The sequence below is a fragment of the Ipomoea triloba genome, chromosome 7 (assembly GCF_003576645.1).
Source record: "Ipomoea triloba cultivar NCNSP0323 chromosome 7, ASM357664v1".
Taxonomy (NCBI): Eukaryota; Viridiplantae; Streptophyta; class Magnoliopsida; order Solanales; family Convolvulaceae; genus Ipomoea; species Ipomoea triloba.
Genome location: NC_044922.1, coordinates 22,421,826 through 22,442,612, shown reverse-complemented (window position 1 = coordinate 22,442,612; position 20,787 = coordinate 22,421,826). Strand labels below are relative to the sequence as shown.

At 32.2% G+C, this 20,787-nt stretch overlaps 1 protein-coding gene across 1 annotated transcript; it reads left to right on the top strand.

Annotated features, from left to right (window-relative positions):
* Positions 1-15,084: 15,084 nt before the first annotated feature.
* Positions 15,085-19,865, top strand: LOC116024024 (ribonuclease 2-like). Its single transcript, XM_031264921.1, has 9 exons — positions 15,085-15,449; positions 15,586-15,614; positions 15,703-15,776; positions 16,488-16,589; positions 16,714-16,717; positions 16,870-16,961; positions 17,286-17,447; positions 17,774-17,879; positions 19,488-19,865. Exons 1-9 carry the CDS (start codon positions 15,097-15,099, stop codon positions 19,529-19,531), a joined length of 966 nt encoding a protein of 321 aa, XP_031120781.1. The 5' UTR covers positions 15,085-15,096; the 3' UTR covers positions 19,532-19,865.
* The last annotated feature ends 922 nt before the right edge of the window (positions 19,866-20,787 follow it).

Genomic DNA, 20,787 nt, shown 5'->3' with positions numbered 1-20,787 from the left:
TGCAAAACTTCTGCCATGCAAAGTTTTGAAACTAATGGGCAACCTTTAAGTGCAAACATCGTGCTTGAATTGGATGCTAAGAATGGAGAAAATGATCCCTTGAACTCCATTGACACTTCTGAGAACCCAGTCAACATAGACATGGACAATGGTATTTTAGTTCATTATCTTTTTTTTTTTTTTATTATATATTTTATCCTTTAATGTCAATTTTTCTTGTGCATGGCAGGGTCATTGTTTGACGTCGTCATGCCTAGTGAGGCTGACATGGAGGAGCAGCTAATAAGCTTTATTATTTATAGTGATTTAGAAGGTCATTTTTTAGTCCTTTTAATTTTTTTTTTGAAAACAAGTCTTTTTAATTATTTTAATAGTTAAAATATATCATTATTTATAGTGATTTAGAAGGTCATTTTTTAGTCCTTTTAATTTTTTTTTTTGAAAACAAGTCTTTTTAATTATTTTAATAGTTAAAATATATCATACTTTAAGTTTGACTTTAAATATTAACTTGCATAGTAAAAAGAAGAAGAGATTGAAGAAGAAAAGGAAGAAGAGGTTGATGTGGTTCAGAGCAAAAAGACTGATAATTTAGCTAAAACTTTGGATGATATTATTATTGATAAACCCATTGTAGATTCCTTTTATGAAAAATACTAGAGGAATAAACTGCCTTAGAAAAAGAACTAGTTTTATCTCAAAGAAATATATATATGTATAATTTTACAGGAATAATCATCTCATCTGTATACATCATTCAACAATGATAGTTATGCTGTTCAACCCAATAAGCTAAGGCTGGTGGATATCAAGATGTAACAAATAATTTGTCACGTTACACATTAATGATTGAATTTTTTGTCTTGTTAACATCAAAGATTTGTCTTTGACTCAAGTCTTGGCCGGACACCCATGTTTTTGTTGCCATGATTTAAACACAAGTTTTTGAGATAAGTTTTATTTATCTATTTTGAATGAATTGAACTTGGCGATAGTTAATGCTGTCATATGTATTTCAGAACTAGGAACCACAATCTTGAAATTATAGCAAAAGAAGTACAAGCATATATCTTGTAGAGATGATACAGGATGAGCAGCACAATTCATTTTCCAATCTATATCCATGTTTTTAGTGCTAACCATTTTGTACATTGTGTTTTTAGAGTTGTACCATACAAATTTTTGGATAAAAATACCCTTACAGTTATAACTTCCGTTAATTTTACCATGCACATCTATCCATACACCATATCTTTTCTTATATTCTTTAATTATAATAATATTTGTATACATTATATATTGAATTAATATAATAAATAATTTTTCAATTTAGGTTTTAATTAGTAAGAATTTATTAATTTTTTTTAAAAATTATTAATATTGGGCATACGTTTTTGCGCATCGCGCATAGAAAAGACTAGTACATACATAAAAGCCATAGGAATTCATCCAAATTCCAATCAAAATCCTCCATTTTCCTGCTCATTGTGAGCGACAGCCGTTTTGTTTTTTGTTTTTTTGTTTTTTTGTTTTTTTGTTTTGTTTTGTTTTTTTTTTCTTTCCAGTTTTGCAATTCAAATTTTCCATCTCCCCCCTTTTTTTTTATTAGAAAGGTATGGTTTTAGGTCTGAAATTAGGGGAATGGGCTGTTTTAGAGTTGATATTCTAATCAAAATAGGTAGCGTGTGTGTTTATAATGGGTGTTAAAGGATCTGCATGTATTGTATCAGTGTGTGTATATATGAACTCAACAACAAAAGGCTGGTAATCTGCAGTCAGTTGACAAATAAAAAGAACTTAAATTTGAGTTCAATCTCTTTTCTTAACCATGAATATACAAGAATGTTCTTGTGTAAACAGGGACATGGGAAAAATCTTATTATGTGAAAAGGTAAAGCAAAATAGTACTTCTGGAATTGCACAGTATTATTCAATTCATATTTGATGGTGATGATTACAAGTGGAAGATTCCAACATGTGTTGTCCATGTAGGTTTTGCGTATGCTTGCTTTTTCGGTTGAGGATCCAAATGGTGACTATTTCAAAAAGCATCTTGCTAGGCTCCCTGATTACCTATGGGTTGCTGAAGATGGAATCAATGATGCAAAAACTCGGCTTAGACACTGATTAATCGGTGCCTAGACGCTAGGTGCTGGCCAACCGCCTTGCGTATCACCATAATCGGTGGTCTAGGCGGCTGGCCGGTTAGACAGCCGACTAGGCTACCTAAGCGCTCGCCTACTTCCTACACGTCGACTACGTTTCTTAGGCACCGACTAGGCCACCTAGGAACTGATCAGGTCGCCTAGTCGGCCGATTAGCTATTGTTCCTTTTTTTATAGATGATTGTTCAAACTTTAATTTTTTTAGGTTAATATTTAATATTTTAGTATTAACTATTAAAGTATAATTTATAATTATCAAGTCTTAAAAATTAAAAAAATTTAAATAAATTTTTAAAAATAAAAAATAAAATAGAAAATACACCGGGCCTAGGCTCGGATTAATGGTCGATTAGGCCTCCGAGCGTCAGAGGAGTGCCTAGCGATTTTTTCAACCATGGATGGAATGAAAATGCAGGTTGATAGAAGTGCTATTGAATCAAGAAATTTCAATATGCGTGTGTGCCCCTATCTGTGTTTTTTTCAATCATAATTACTATTTTTAACGTGTTTTAGAATGCAAAGAAGTCGGGACGAGCGCCCAAGAGGAATAGAAGTGAAGAAGTTGAAGTCACCACTACCGATTCCCATCCGCCGAAAATGAAAAGGTTAAGCAATTCTTGGACTGGTTTACTACAAATTAAAGCTAAGGTATGATAAAGGAAAATTATATTAAACATGATATGATGGTGTTGATCTGATTTGCAGGATAAGAGTTTATCTAGGGGGAGCCCGAGCCCAAGAGGACTTCTCCCAATCGTTAGTGGACCATGATCCAATACACATAATTTGACTTTATAATGTACAGAATTCATGTTCATAATGCACATACACATACACATAAATGCAATATAATAAACATGAATTCTGTTGATATAAATTGCCGACTTCTCCAGCTGTAGCAACTGGATAGAAAAGTTTGTGTGCACCCCTTAATCAAGCAGTGAAGAATGAATGGACCGGTTTGATAAGGAGCCTGGGCGGAAATAATGGGAAGGGGATTAGTATTCATATATGAAGAGCCAGCTGATGGTTTGCAAAGCAATAAGGTTTCATCTGGGAATTTGAGCGTGGAGGGAGGGCAAGGGCATAGAAGATAGAGAATGATGTGGAGAGGAGTGTATTTGGTATTCATAGTGGAATGTTTAGTTCACAGCCCTATACTTAGCTTGTGCTAATTTCCAAAACCCTACCACAGTGCAAGGTGCGTGCAGGATGGCAGAATGTGTATGGGTGGGGGTTCATGTATGGAACAATTCGCTGGACTATGGGTATGAAGTTCAAACGCCAATCATCTTGCTAATCTCCAGAACGATAACCAAGTTCCAGCTCCGCACGAATACTTTGCCTCAAAACACCATACATCATCCTTGCAAAACTTCTGCCATGCAAAAGTATTGAAACTAATAGGCAACCTTTAAGTGCAAACATCTTGCATTGATACTTCTGAGAACCCAGTCAACATGAACAATGGTATCTTAGTTGATTATCATTTTCTTCTTTTTCTTTTTGATATATTTTAGGCTAAAGTGCCATTTAGCACCATAAACTATATCTCATTATTCGTCTGCACCCTGAACTTTCATATCGTATATATTGAGCCACAAACCAAAAAATAAAATTCACCTAAAACTTTTAGCAGGTTTTCCTATCTTCCTGCTGACATGGCGCAGGTTTCCCCCACCCTGATGTGACATTTCTTTTAACCTTATGTTGTCCATGTAAGCATTTACATATTAAAAATTAAAAAAAAAATATTATATTAAAAAATCAGAATTTTCTTCTCTTTATTTTCATAATGTATACTTTTTTTATTTATTTTAATTTTTAATATGTAAATGCTTACATGGACACATAAGGTTAAAAGAAATGCCACATCAGTGTAAAAATGCAAGACTGGGAAACCTGCTAAAAGTTTTAGGTGAATTTTATTTTTTGGTTTGTGACTCGATATATACGATAGGAAAGTTCAGGGTGCGGCAAGAATAATGGGATATAGTTCGTGGTGCCAGATGACACTTTAGCCTATATTTTAAACTTTAATGTCAAGTTTTCTTGTGCATGGCAGGGTCATTCTTTGACGTCGTCATGCCTAGTGAGGCTGAAATGGATCGGAGGAGCTAATGAGTTTATTTATAGTGATTTAGAAGGTCAATTTTTAGTCCTTTAATTTTAATTATTTTAACAGTTAAAATATATTATACTTTAAGTTTGACTTTAAATGTTAACTTGCAAAGGAAAAAGAAGAAGAGATTTAAGAAGAAAAAGAAGAAGAGGTTGATGCGGTGCAAGGCAATGAGACCCATTTAACTAAAACTTTCGATGACATTATTGATGATAAACCCATTGTAGATTCCTTTTATAATCAATCTCTGTCTGGTTGATTGTTTTGCTTATAATCAACAATAATTTGTTTGGAACTTACCGTTGTAGAAAATTTTTTTTTTTTTCCATTTTTGGTCTCTGTTTTCCGTGGCCGGCCGACCATCGCATAACTCGCCAGATTTTCCGGCGATTTCAATTGGCGGCGAGGCAAGGACGGTTACAATTAAAAAAAACTAGCAGTCCACACGTGCGAACAGTATAATAATATAAATTGAACAATTGTCTTTCAATAGTATATTACATATAGAAATTAAAAATTATAAAATAGAAAATACAATTGGAAAATACTGCATCTACGACGTCGGTTTTTAAGAACAACTGACGTTGAAGGTTAATAACTTTTTATTGTTAAGCGATACGACGTCGGCTAAATAACTAACCGACGTCGTATCGCTTCGTCGACTTTAAAAATAAAAAATAACAATAATATGACGTCAGTTTTTATTATCAACCGACGTCGATTTTATTATTAACCATCGTATATGAAATTTAAAATAAAAAACTAAAATGCACTACGCCGTCAGTTATATAAATAACCGACGTCGTATATTAGTCTATATTTTTAAAAAAATTTCTTATTTATAACCTCGGTTATTAGTTAATAACCAACGTTAAAGTTTATTTTAAAATAAATTTATTTATTTAATTAACCTTTAACGTTGGTTGTTCATATAACCGATGTTATATGTGATTTCTGTAGTAGTGGAAGCAAGACTCCTTTTTTTTTGTCTTTCCTTTTTATTGTGTGAAATGTAATGTGTTTGAGTATAGCTGTGTAGTCCGACTACTTTTAGTTACGTTGAGAAGTAACATATCCTTCAGTTAGAGGGTTTTAGCTATTAATGTAGCGATTTTAAAATTTTGATGGAAATAAAAGTAAAAAAGAAATTGATATTGTGAAATTTTACTTGAAGATATTTGTTTTCGTTTCTCAGTTTACAGAATTGATTTCATATATTGTTTGATGAGACATAGCAATAATTGTGTAGATTTGACATCATTTGGACAAAAATGTGTCATTTAAAAACCCTATACAAAAACAGGTAAAGTACCAATGCCATTACCTTCTTTTCAAAACCCTATTTGAAAAGAAGGTAATTGGACTACCTTCTTTTATTTTTTTTGTTTGACCAGAATTTCTCACAAAGAAGGTAATTGCATTGCCTTCTTTTCACTCTCAATTTTTAATAGGAAATTTTTATTACTTTAAATTTTTGTTTTAAAATTTTTATTTTATTAAATATTAATTAATAACATAAAGTTTTTAGAAAAAAAAATCATATAAACAAAAATTTTAAAATTTTAAATAGTCAGACCGGCTAAAAAGGTCGTCAACTCTAACGAAATGTAAAATTTTACTACTATACCCTTTTATATATTAATTAATTAGAAATGTAAACTCCATTAATTTGTTCAGTATTTGTGATTATAAGAATTGATACGTTTTCATAAACATCCTTCGTAATTCTATATTTAACTAGAATACAACCCTTCCAATTTTTATTACTTCGAATTTGTTTTTCAAAATTTTTATTGTATTAAATATTAATTAACATCATAAAATTTTCAAAAAAAAAAATAATCACAATAACAAAGATTTTTAAATTTTAAATTGTCATTTGTAGTACGATGGATTCCATGATATTAATAACGTATTTTAAATATTTTATTATGTATTTATTTATTTATTTTATTGTGATTTGAAATGAAATGATTAACTACATAATCTACGTTGCATGTGGGGGACAGAAATGAAAACTTCGTAAATTGTCTAGACAATTCACACCAACGGACGGAAATAATAATTTAATATTAATATAGAATAAACTCCTTAACACTAATTATTATTATTAACCTAAATAATAATAATAATAATAATAACTACACTACAGTGCGTACTTCTAATAATAATAATAATAATAGCTACACTACAGTGCATACTTCTAATAATAATAATAATAATAATAATAATAATAATAATACCTTTGTATCATTAATAATATTTGAGGAGAGAAGAAGGTACTCTCTCTCTCTCCTGTGTGTCAGCTTTTGCTTTTACTCTTTTTTTTTTTTTTTTGATAAGAAGGTAATCTCATTACCTTCTTCTCAAAAATCCTAAAAAGAAGAAGATAATGAGATTAGTACTTTCCATCTTTTAGTCCACCTTTTTGTTTCTACTCATTTTTGTCCCATCATTGTCAAATCTACCCAAAAAAGTTAACACCCCTTTGTTTATATTCTGTCTATATCTATTGGAGTCTTATTAGAATGTGTTCTAAGAAGAAGACTGAAAGACATGTAAAAAAAGTGATATCCAATTTTAGTGTTCATGCTCGTAATCTACCTAAGAGTGATCTTGGAGCAGTTATCTTTGTATGTAAAGATCATACAATCCGGAAATATTTTTTTAAGAAGTTAGTTGGTTAACATATTATTTGTCTTTAAAGGTGCAATTTAATATCTACAAGAGGTGTCATGCTTTGACAGTCTCAAACTACAAAGTTTATTGAATAGTTTTCATCTTCACTAGTGCGTTATTATGCACTTCACCCACACAATATTCCAACAACTTTTACAAGTAAAGATACTACCTATCGCCAGGGCCTGATTTTAGGCTCTGCAAGCTGCCCAATAGCACAGGGCCTCAAATTTTAGAGGGCCCAATATTTAATTTTTACCTAGCTAGTTAAGAAATTTAAAAATAAAAAGTTTGCATGCAATTAATCTTAAAAGACTCTAATAGAGAAATGGTAGAAATGTGTGTTTATAATATTTCATATTTCATATTAGAGATCAAGGGTTTGAATCCTAATCCTTTCTCTTTTGGTAGGGCATCATTTATTCACAAGAACATGGTCACTAAAATCTAAAAATCGGCCCTGAACCTGCCCGCCTACATAGTAATGCTCATGTTCTATTTGAACAGAAAGCACGGAGTTCCTGCCCGCCTACATAGTAATGCTCATGTTCTATTTAAACAGAAAGCACGGAGTTCACTGTTCAACGAGGAATCATCTTACAATATGGTGAACAAATTTGAAAATTGTATCTTCACATCCATCTTCCCCATTGTCAAAGCAATCTAATGAGAAATGGAAGTCTCGGACTCCACACTTAATTAACAAAAGATCACACTTAATTAACAAAAGATGGGTTTTACCTTCTAATCTAATTTGGGGTGTGTGGAGTAGCGGCATTGGTGTGCGGTCAGCGTGCAGCTTGCGCTACCTAGGCATGACCTGTTCACAGTGCTTGGACACAGTAATGGCATAACGTGGGCATGTCCTGTAGCTGGTATTATCTACTCATAAACAAGGGAACAATGCATTAAAAGTTTCCTATGAAACGGGAAATTAAAAACTTCATAACTTACTACTGTACTACCGAAGTCAATGCCATTTTCTTTGCATATGACAGTCTCTTGTTGTTCAAAGTCAATGCCCAGGAGGCCACAAAAGTGAAACGTTGTCTTAAGGCATGCATACGAGAAACTATTAGGAAAGTTGGTCAATTTCCACAAGTCTTTTACATATCCTTTAGTCAGAACACTACCCATGCGGTGGATAGGGAAAACATGACAATTATGCATTTTGGAAGTGTGATAAGTGTCAAAAGATGCTAGTTTTCAGAGCTTCCTTATCTGTGGTTTTTTTCTTGGATCATGTCAGAAGAAAAAACTAAAATTAGTTTCTTAAACAACCAAATAAATGATTCGATCCTTTCATTCAATAAAAACCCACAACCAAACATTATGTTCATACAATGGTGATTCATGCCAACAAAGGGACCACAAATCATATCGTACTTATTCGATACGTTGTGTCATGTACTACTAAATCACCAAACAACACAAAATCCTTCTTCATTCTTGCATCCCTAAAAAAAAAAACTACACAATCTTGCATCGCCATCCACTTCAAAATCAAAGAAAAAGTTAGGTTCATTTAATTGACTCTGCCTAAAGATCTCAATTAATGAATTCGAGTCGGTGCCATCTAAGCTCTTTATCGAATCTGTAAGTAGGCTATTATATGCATCCCTTGGTGTTAATCCGACGAAAGGTGAACCTCCAGAATGATGCTTCAAAAACCGGATCCGACAGTGCAACCCACTCCTTTTCAAGTCTTTTAAATTTGACAATTGATTATCACCAACACTTCGGTGTGACCGAAGAAGATAGCTTTTTGAAGGTGGGCACAACTCATGGTTATGATCCTTTACATGTTTTGTCACAATCAACTGCCCATTAGACGTCATATCAAACTGACAACATGCAGTACACCCTGTTCGTGTAGTGTGTCTACCCTTGAATATGACCTTAAAGACTTATCTATATAGGACTTGAAACCAGCCTTTGCACAGTGGAATTTCTTCATTTTAATAGTTTGACTGTACTACCGGGAACATAATACTGCTTGCCCTTTCTAAACACTAAATCCCAATCTAAAAGCATAGTCATTATATAAATTATATGCTTCTTCAATTGAAGCAACTGTAATCCCCAAACAAGTCCTGATTAACTGTAAATTTTAAAAAACAATACAACTAACAAGCTACTAGCATAACATATTGATATTATCTTTAGTGAAAATCAAATTTCTAAGTAGTGAAAAACAATACAAAGAAATAAGATATTCACTAAAAGAATAAACTGAATGCACAACAGACAGTACAGCTAAATCATGCATAAAAATAATGTACCCTATCCATTAAAATAATGTACTTAATGACCAAAAATAATGTACTTTAATCAGAAACACAAATTTCAAATCAAGAAGCGCAAATAACTGATGGATCAAAATAATGTACCTTATGGATTAAAATAATGTACCTACTGCATATAAATAGTGTACCTCAATCAGAAACATAATAGTCACTAAAAGAATAAATTGCCTTGACAACAGAAAGTACAGATAAATCATGCATAAAAATAATGTACCCTATCCATTAAAATAATGTACCAAAGGGCCAGAAATAATGTGCCTTAGTCAGAAACACAATTTCAAAATCAGAATGCACACAGAAATGATACATAAAAATAATGTACCCTATGTATTAAAATAATGTACCTAACGCACAAACATAATGTACCTCAATCAGAACACAACTAATAATAATCAAATAATAGTAAACAACTTTAAAAAAACCTGGAATAGAAGAATTCTCATCCATAGCATTAGAAGAACTAGCATGAATTCCAATTGGTGAATTCTCATCAGTTGTACCCCCAAAAGTGCCAACTGCAAATAATTTACATTAAGCATATAATATATCTAATAAATACATTAAGCATGTTCAACAATGTAGCTTGCAATCAAATACAAACCTGGAATTGATTCAACATCAATGGGAGAACTCAATTCAACATCAATCAAAACATTTACATCTCCTACAATATAATAAAAAAACACAATATAAATCAAAATATAAATTAAAAAGCAAACCTAAATCATATATAAACAATATAAAAATTAAACCTGTAATATCATCATCTAATTCAATTCCATCAATTCTATTTTTTGTATCACTGATGTTATCCATGATGCCAGATGCGTATTCAATGGCGGAGAAGAAGCAATGGGATGAATGAAATCGTAGAGATGACAGTTGCAGAGGCGAGATAGGGTTGATGCGCGAGATGGAGATCGCAGAGAAGGCTTGGTTGATACTATCGCAAAGAAAGCTTCTTGATCGACTATCGCAAAGAAAGGAAACAATCACATAACGCTCAACTAACGGCGTTAACTAAGGCTGCGAATTTTTTTTTTCTTTTTTAAGCTTAAACGACGTAGTTTTGGACCATGGTCTACACAGCTGTGTGGACCATGGCCCATGCAATAATTTGCCCCAAACCTACCGATATTCGAACTTTTCAAAAGTATTTAAAAGTAGAATGGTATTTGATTAAGACTTTTATAGAGTTTTTAAAAGTTGTTGGTCTCGATAGGGTGGTGAAAAGTCTAGAGAGGGGGGGGGGTGAATAGACTTTTCTAACAATTAAAAACTTTATAACACTTCAACAATAGAGATTTCAAGTGAATAAATTCAACTTGAAATGTGCAGCGGAATATCGTACGGTAAAATGCTATAAAATAAAACTGCGTAAAACTGAAGAGATACTTGACATGTAATATGATAGAATATCTTAGAATAGCTCAAGGAATATGTATGCAAAGTTTCAAGCACATGCGGACGTGGGAACACACAAACCCAGATGATATGATCATCACAGTAAGTAAATGGTTAGTGAGTTAAAACATGCAAATATGTAAAGTGCAGTAAGGTAAATGAGAGGTAGAGATTTATAGTGGTTCGGAGATGGTGTAATTCTCATACTCCACTTCTTCCTTCTCCAAGGAAGATTTCCACTATCTTCAATCACCAGATACAATAGTGAAACTCCCAAGTGCTACGCACAAAGCTACACTCAACACCGAGCTCTCCGCACAAAGGTAAGCTCCCGAGCGCTACGCACAAAGCTACGCTCCCCGAACGCTACGCACAAAGCTACGTTTCCGAACGCTACTCACAAAGCTACGTTCCAACCAAGTGTTACGCACAAAGCTACACTTAGTTCACCCGAGTGTTACGCACCCAGCTACACTCCTTTCTACCCTCGGTAGAGATACAACTGATGTTTAAAGAAATAAAGATTTCTTTTCTAAGACTTGAATTTCTCTCGTGTATATCTCAATATCTCAGCACTTTGTATTTGATCGCATTCACCGCTCATAAATACCACTTGTTGAATTTCACGTTTTTGGTTCGTAGTGCTGTTGCATCCTCTGCTTGTCTTCAAGTCTTCTTGGGATTTTTATAATTCAAAGAATTATTTGCCCGTTATGAACATTCAAATTTTTGAACGTTCTGATTGGTCATTCCAATCTGATTTTGATGGCTATACCTCCTCATTTAATGACCATATCGTTGATCTGATAACTTGCCAATTTGATCTGATAAAATCTCCATTTTGATCTGCAAAATGTTCACAAAAGTCTTCTATTTCGGCTTGATTGATCCTTGAAACTTGTAGCCTCCAATTTTTGACTTTGTTGCCTTCTCAGCTTGATATTGCAGACTTTGTATTCTTCAGAGCTTGATACTTTTGACTTTGTTGTATTCTTGATTTTGATCTTGGGCAAGTTGATCTTTCAAAATATTTACCGGGTGGCTCTTGCTTGAGTATGAACAATAATCTTCAGAAAATCACCACCTTCAAATTTCTTCTGGTTCAGGGTATTGCGTACTGAACCTAAAATATTTGAGGCATGCAAAAATGACTAAGTGTAAGTTCCTCTCTTAGTTGCTCCTTAGCATGCTCCATAGTGCTTTAAAATGGCTTTCACGCGTGTAGAAATGGTGTTGTGTTCACGCGTATGTAATCCATGCAAAGTTGCTCCATGTTGACTTTGACTTCCTCCATTGACCAAAAATTAATTCCAAAGGTCTTGGTCTTGTGACTAGCTCCAAAGCTTCTTCCCTAGTATTAAAATGTAGCAATAAGATTTGAACACTAAACCATTAGGTATATTCTCAAGCCTTTAACTATTTCTCCATTTCAACTCATTCAATCATATCCATCAAATAAATATATTCGATCCTTCTTTGCATTGTGTAGCGTATGGTGTAGCGATAGTGGATCTTGAACTTCTTCCTCCCTTTGACTATCTCCATTGACCCAAAAATTGACTTCCTCTTGGACTTGGACCGTGGCACTTCTAGCTCTTCAAAGCTTAAAATGTGTTCAATAAGATTAAAACTCATGTCTTCTAGTAATAATAATTTAGCCTTGTCCTTTGGATCATATACACTCATGTGTATAGTGGAAGCAAATGACTTACAAGAGTCATGACAAAATGAACTCTAATAAGCAATAATTCGACCCAACTATTGTCATGACTTGTCTCCCGGGTCTAAACTCTACACTCTAAAAATAAAATAGGGGATTTCTAAAATTACAAATTGGCTCATCAAAACTATTACAATTTTATTCCTAACAAAAGTCTACTAGTATATATTCAAAAAACTTATTAACTTTCATATACTCTATCAGAATAAGATTTCTGTACGACTTTTTCATCATTAATATAAATAGATGAAATCCAACACTCCAACACCAAATTTTTCAACTTTCTCTAGAAACTTTTTTCCTCTATCTAAACCACACAAACTTTTAATTGATTTTTATCAAATTTTACGGTACGTTTCAAACATTTCATAAATACTCATATACTTTTTATATTTATCTCTTTATTTTAATACATATTTATAACAAAAATCACAAAAAAAAATATTAAGAAAAATTTATTATTTGCTGTTGTCACAACAATATTTTAACAAAAAATTATTATTTACTCAACATTAGTTGTTTCATTAGTTCAAGAAATATTTTTATTGGTTAATTTTTAGTAAAAATTTATTATATTTTATTTATGTATAATATACTCTATTTTTGTGACAATCATTATTATTATTATTATTATTATTATTATTATTATTATTATTATTATTATTATTGCAATGCATTAATTTATTTATGATTTATAAAGATATATTTTTGTAAGAAAATTATAAATAATGTATTAATAGAAGTTATGGAATGCTTGTAAGGATATATTTAATTTAGAGTTTTAATGACTTTTGTAGACTTTTTAATATGAAAATATTTTAAAAGTTTATAAATGTTTGTCTTACGGATTTTTATAGACTCGTAAAAAATTGATGAAAGTTTAAAAGATTCTAGGGGAGTTTGAAAAATTCTACAAAAATCATTTAAAATCCATCACTTTAAAAGTCTTTGAAAGTCCTTAAAAGTCTTGATTGAATACACCCCTAAAATTGTCAAATTATTAAACTATTTAAGAAATTAGTCATTTAATTAAAAATTGTAATCGAAGATCAAATGTGACAATATTAGTAAAATTGCTAGACTAAATGTAATTAAATTAAAAATTAGAAACTAAATGCGAGAATGTGACAATAATGAGATTAAAAGTTGAATCTAATAATCTCATTATCGTGCTAATTGCTAAAGAGATGATTGGCCGGAAAAGAAAAATGCTATTGACTGCCTATCAACATTCAATCACTCAATAATCCAATAATACGGTGGCCGGTGGGAGACTGGGAGCGGGCTTAGAATTATCCCCAAAAGGAATCATTTGGCATATACGGATATTCCATCACAAATAACTCATACTTGTGTGTAGTCTTCAAATTTTGCAAGTGAAAATGATAAGAGAATTATGAGAAAGTAACGACCTGTTTGGTAAATGACTGTTAGCTGATTGGGTTGGTTGTTTGGATTAGAATGAATGATTTGTTGATAATATTAGCTGATTGTAGAAAGTTGTTTGATAAATTAGCTGTTAGCTGATAGCTGTTTGGTATAATTTCTTTTCTCAAAAAGCTAATTGAAAAGGCTGCTTTGAGTAGCCTTTTGAATTTTAGCATTTTGGAGTTACAAAAAACTTATTAACCAAACAACTAATAGTGGTCAAATAAGCCAAAATTGGCTAATAGGCTGATTATTTACCAAACAGGGCCAACATCTTCTCGAGTATATTCTTTACTTTTTAGAAAGTTTTATTTTATTAAAGACAATGAAATGAATGATACTTTCTTCGTCCCATTTTATATATCTGGTTCGATTAACGAGTTTTGACAGAAGTTATTTTTAATTTAAATTTTTATAAGATTAAGCTTAATATTAATATACCCATATAGATTGTGTGAGATTATCTTATAGATCCTTGCCCGTGAGATGAGTCGGGTAAAGATCAAATGTAATGCATACTAGAAAATGTAATACTAATAAAGAATAAAATGTTTATTATTTATATGGGAAAGTATTAAAAGTATTAATACTTTTGAAGTATTAATACCCGTGAGTTTAATACTTTTGAAGAAAAATGTTATAATTTTACATTTTGATTAAAAGTATTACATTTTACTCAAAAGTATTATATTATTCTCTTATAAATAACAAACACTTGTCAACATTACTTATAAGGGAAAATGTAATACTTTTGATGACAAAATTTAATGCTTTTATATCAAAATATAAAAGTATCACATGTATTTTTCGAAAGTATTATATTTTTCCTTATAAGTAGCAAACACTGTACTTTATTTCTAATGTGTATTACATTTTTTAGTATAAATATTACTTTTTTATATTGAACCGACCTGACCCACTCGTCTTACGTGGGCATAGCTATTAATGATTGTAGAAGCATTTTACATTCTTTTCTTTCATGTTCCGTTAATTTTATTCCTATGATCTCAAAATTGTTAGCTCATTCTTTAGCTACAGCAGCCTATTCTCAGACTTCTTCGATGTTTTTGGAAGTTTGTTCTTCCAGACTTTGTCACTACTTTATTACAATAATAATGCATTAAAAATTTTTATTTTAAAAAAATAAAAATTAAATTTAAAAATAATTAAAAATACTAAAAAAAATAAAAAAACAAGACCAATAAATAGTAAAATATGTAAAATGGAACCGAGTTTTTTTTGGATTAGTCAAAGAAATAGCTTTAAAAGTAGATGGAAGTATCCACAAGCAATAAACTCTCTCAGTCAACCTACCACCAATGCCCAATCGGGAGCTACTTTAACTTCTCGGGAATCGTTATAAAGAGTTTCTCTCTGAGTTGTTCAAGCAATCCACCCAAAAGAGAAAATAGAAAAGATCTGCCCATGACTTCTCTCCCTATCCTCCCCCTCTTACTGTTATTTGGGTCCTTTTGCTCCACCCTTACCCACGGCGGAGGAGATGCGGAAGCTCTGAAGCTGCAGGAAGATCAGAGAGAGTTCGATTTGTTCAAGCTCGCTCTCCAGTGGCCTGGCACCGAGTGTAAGGGTACTTCCAAGTGCTGTTCCAACAATGGCTGTTGCCGGTAATTTCCCTACATATTTTGTATGCTTGTTAGAATCAACTAGAATGTTTGTTACTTTAGTATTTGATTGGTTAAAGATAACAATTTCTTTTTTCATTTTATTGCCTTTTAATAAAACAATATCACTGTCGTGCAGCGCCAATGCGATTATTGGATTCACAATTCGTAAGTCATACAGTTTTTTTGTTCGTTATATATCTTAAATTTTATGTTATGTAGGAGGTATTATTGTATAAGGTTCATTGCTTTGCAGATGGGCTCTGGGCAGATTACGAAGATGGGACTTGGCCGTCCTGCTGTGAAGGTTCCGAATTTGACGAAAATGTGGTATGTATGTGCAAATATCAATCTTGTTTGGTGTTAGCGTATACTTGTGGCAATGTTTAGTTAGCAAAGCTAGTTGTTTTTGTGTGGAATTTCATGGTGTGAGTGCCTTTTTGACCTGGTTTGGATGGTGTATTTGTTGTTGGAAAAAATAGTATAAATTGGCATTTTAAATTGTTTTTTTTGTGGTACAAATATATATGATGTCCACTTCTAATTCGGTTCTTTAGAGTGAGACAAAGAAATTCATATATTGTAAGCTCAAAATGAATAATGGATGGATGAGAAATTGAGTCTCAAAGTAGACCCATTCAAGTTGGAAAATGAAGTGGAAAGGCTTTGGAGAAGCCTTTGTCTCACATTTGAAATGGGAAGTGGGATTGCACTAGTGTGGGATAAAGGTGGACTTGGAAGAAACCTCTGTTTTCTACCTCCAAAAACTTTGTATTCTACAAGTGTTCTTGTTTGCCAGATTTATTATTTGAGTGCTCAAACTTTAAATTGGAAGTTCGTTGGACTAAGGGAGGTAGCAAATAAGATTTTAAGGAAAGTGTGAGTGTTACACGACTTGAACTTGTAAACCCGTGACTATTCGTTTTTGTGCTTGTTTTTTTTGGAACCGTAATAGTCCAACATTTGTTATTGTGTTGTTTTTACTTTAGTTCTCAAGCCTGAGACTTACCTATGTATGTCTATTGCTGTTCATTGATGTAGATCTCAACTTTGCTTGATGTCTTGAACAAGTATTGGCCATCATATAAATGCAGTTCCACCAAAACTTGCCATAACACCAAAGGATTGTTTTGGGCTCATGAGGTGTTCTGTCTTTCTGAACATTAGCTTGCTTACTAGATGGTCTGATTATATATTAAATGAAACTGACTTATTCTCTTTGCCTTCCCCTTATGGTTGCCTTGGGGAACATCCACATTCCACACAGTGGGGTAATCATCTTTCTCTTGTTTTTACTTTATCTTGTATGAGATCAATTATGAGAATATCATATGAGTTAGTGCAAGCATAACCTTTATTAAAGAAAACTTCGGTGCTTTTGGAATTTTATTTGTTAAACTTTGCTTCTATTCGGATTTTGCAGAGAAACATGGAACATGTTCCTATCCAGTTATTAAAAATGAATATGAATACTTTGTGAACGCTCTGGACCTTTACTTCAAATACAATGTTACTGTGAGTCAACCTTCATCTTTTTTCTTTCCTCCTTTTAATTTTTGCAACGCATTTTTTGTTAGAAACAAATATGGCTATTGAAGCTCACACGGGCTTAGGCTGTATTTGGGAGAAAAGACCAAGGATCGAAACTCAACAGCAACAGTGTGGGGATTATGCCCAAAGTGGGCAGATCTCTTGTGCAAACCGGCTACATCCTCCCAAATGCTTTGTCAGGCCGGGGTGTGGGGGGCCCTTGGGGTTGGGGATTCAACTTTTTGGGAGAAGAAGTATTGCTATTGAATGCTTGGCTGCCAACTTACCTTATTCAACATATAATAACAGGAGGTTTTGATTGGAGCTGGGTATGTACCATCAAACTCTGAAAAGTACCCACTTGAAGGCATCATTTCAGCCATTCAAAATGCTTTCCATATGACTCCAGAAGTAACATGCTCTAGTAAAGCCCTGGAGGAAGTTCGGCTGTGTTTTGATAAGAATTTTGAGGTTAGGCCCTTATACAGTTATACATATCCATCCTTCAATGAACTGATGATTGTCTGAATTCTCAAACATTTTTGACACCTACATTTTCTATAGAAACGCTATTTCAGTCAAGAGCCCACCTATTTGCTTTTCACTGGTTAGGATGATTTCACCATTCAACATTATGATGTTTGTCCGTGAAATCAGTTTTATAGCCAATTAATCAGTTTGTCAAAATGGTCTGCAACTCTGCATATAGCATAAATTCACATTCCATTTAGATCAGGTTTCTATATCCTTAGATTTGCCTATTAAAGGGGAATATCTAATTCTAGTTTCTCTTGCAGCCCCGTGATTGTGAAACAGAATCTAACATTGAAAGTGGCATAACTTCTCTGAAAAGCTCGTCTTGCCCTTCAAATGTCAGCTTACCAATATATGATACATCACAATGTAAGTTTTCATTTCTATGTATTTACTGATTTTAGGTACATCTGGTGGGGATAAGATGATGAGGTTCATGTTGAGCATATAATATATAAATAATAAATCTACAGTCTAACTATCAGTTTAGGCTTTTAGTTGAAATAAAACGCAATCATTCAATTTAGTATCAGAGCCAACCCCATGTACAAAGTCATTGGCTAGCATACAAATGTGCAGTCCAACTATCAGTTTAGACTTTTAGTTGAGACAGAATGCATCCTTCAATTGTTTAAACCCAGGTGGCTAGGTGTACTACTTAGCTTTGCACCAAACGCCCCAAACCCCCTTTCCTTTCTTTTAATGATCTGAGTCATGTTAGTTGTGTATTGCTGTGAGAATGACTGCTTTCAAAAACTAGTATCATCGTGCTTAAATGACAATATGGACTAGTGAGTGATAAATGAGATTTAAAGGTCTGCTTCTATAAAAATCCATGCTTAACCCACATGAAGAATGGATTTAGGTGTAGGGAAATGTATCCATCTCCTCTGGTTCATCTGCGTCACACTTGTTTTTTTGGTTAGACCACGAGGTGTCCAGAGTAGCCCTAATTACAGGAGGTACTTTAAGTTCGTACCATACTCAGACTATGGGATGGGATGTCTTGTTGAGCATATAATATATATTTTAAAATATAAATGTGTAATCTCACAAAATTTTTAATTGAGGTGGAATAATGTATACATCCAAAATACAAGGAAGGGCATTAGTAATCCTTTGAAATGCTTTAGTGAGTTGAAAATAAACTTAGATTTGGAGATTCACGAGTAAGACAACCTTTCGAGTTGGAAATAAGCATAGATCTCAGTATTTTTTTTTTTTTTTTGTTCATTTTACCGCCATGCATTAAATTGCTGTACTCCATATATGTTGGTTCTTGTACCATTTGTAGGCTTAGGCTCTATTTGGTCAATAGTTGTTTGGACCGTGATTCACACAGTTGTGTGGATCATGGTCTAATATACATTATTCTAACACATAATGTATATTATCTTACTTAAGAAGTTTTATTATTTTAACTCATGATGTACATTATTTCGACACATAAAATACATTATTCTAACATATAATGTGCATTATCTTACCACAAAAATTACATTATTCTAACACATAATGTACGTTATTCTAACTTATAAAATTCAATAATGTTGTTTTGGACCGTGGTCCACACAATAATTTGCCCTGTTTGGTAGAGCTTATAACTTATTTTATCTTACAAAGAAGCTATAAACTATGTTTTGTAAAACATGGGGAGCTTAAAATAATACTCCGTAGCTTATTTTGAAACGCTATTCCAAGTAGCGTTTCAAAATAAGCTACAAGCTTTCTAAACCTTTTTTCAAAAACTTTTTTTTTTTTATTAATTTATAAAAATGATACCATCTAGTCATCTACCATTCATTAATCAAAATCTTAATTTCTTAGTTTATCCTTTTATATCTTTTACACTTATAAGCTAATTCAACAATTAATTTTTCCAAACACTTTAGTTTCAATTAGTTAGCTTATTAGCTAGGCGTGCCTTATTAAGTTGCTTGAATCTCATGTTTTTTTTTCCACTTTATTGGGTTCCAGGGCTTGAAAGCAATGAAGCTGTCATTTCTCTCTCAGTCCAGTGATCAGCCTATATTGATAGAGAGAGTCAGGGAGGTCTAATTTCCAGTGTCTTCCCATGCTTGTATTGCAATTATATGAGTTGCTCTTTGATCTGGATACATCAAATGATCATTGGAATGTATACTCTTTTAAAAATGTCCTAAAATAATTGTTAGGATCAAGGGTTCATGCAAAGTATTCTGCAGCCCCAATTCACAAAACTTGTATCATTATGTGTCATGAAAATAATTGTATTGTCGGAAATTTATATAATAAATAGGTAATTAATGTTTGAGATGAACTGTCATAAAAATTTAAATAAAAATTCATGGTGACCTTCCAGTTACCTTTCAGGTATATACTTATATTTATTTCCCACTGGATATTGATGTCGCTAACCATTCTACTACTTCTATGTAACTTCTCCTAATGGCTAGATTCTTATCTATAAATATTTGAAAAAGCATTTTCATATCTATAAATATTTGGAGAAGCATTTAAAATATATACAAAAATGTTTAACGCTTGAAGATTTCAATACAACATCACCCTCATCAGACCCATACCTATTTTCAACGTGTATTCTATGATCTTATGTTTAGACTCATCTTTACTAACTAGATTATGTAATTTATAGTCTCAGCAATATTTATAAGATTGAAAATGATTTTATTAAAAGAATATATATATTCAATAGAGAATGCCAAATTTTTAAAAGTTTGGATAAATTTCGTTGCTATTATATTATAGGAAAATTCTATAATGTTGCAAAGGTAAAAATTGTATAAAATTTATATAATAAATGAACGTTTGAAGTTTTCAAGTATGCCACTTAAATAATATTTTTTGTGTTAAAATATTATTTTAAATTTTGTATTGTTGTAATTTAATTTCCTTTAACTCATAGTGTTCCCGGTGAAACGAATTATAAAAAGGATTCACAGTGAAACGAATTATAAAAAGGATTAAAACTGTGGATTGTCTAATGAAAAATAGAGTAGGAGAGAGATAGAGAGAGAAGGTATAAATTCAATATTTTATTCCAACCTCTACAACTGTACAAATGATACAACATATATAATTTACTATTGTACTGAAAATAATAATGATTATCATAATGCTACGACTATTATATATATCGAACTAGTATTTTACCCATGCGATGCACGAAAAAATATTTGTAATTATGAATTTAAATAAAAAATTTTTTTAAAAAAAATATATTAAAATGTTCAATATAATAATATAGTTGAATTTTCATATATTTGGTATCTTAGAA

Bases quoted from the DNA above. Each gene is read 5' to 3' on its own strand.
- LOC116024024 (XM_031264921.1), top strand. From the start codon at position 15,097: ATGGAAGTATCCACAAGCAATAAACTCTCTCAGTCAACCTACCACCAA. The intron at 15,777-16,487 runs GTATGTATGTGC...TCATTGATGTAG, and splicing joins CCGAATTTGACGAAAATGTG to ATCTCAACTTTGCTTGATGT. The intron at 16,962-17,285 runs GTGAGTCAACCT...ATATAATAACAG, and splicing joins ACTTCAAATACAATGTTACT to GAGGTTTTGATTGGAGCTGG.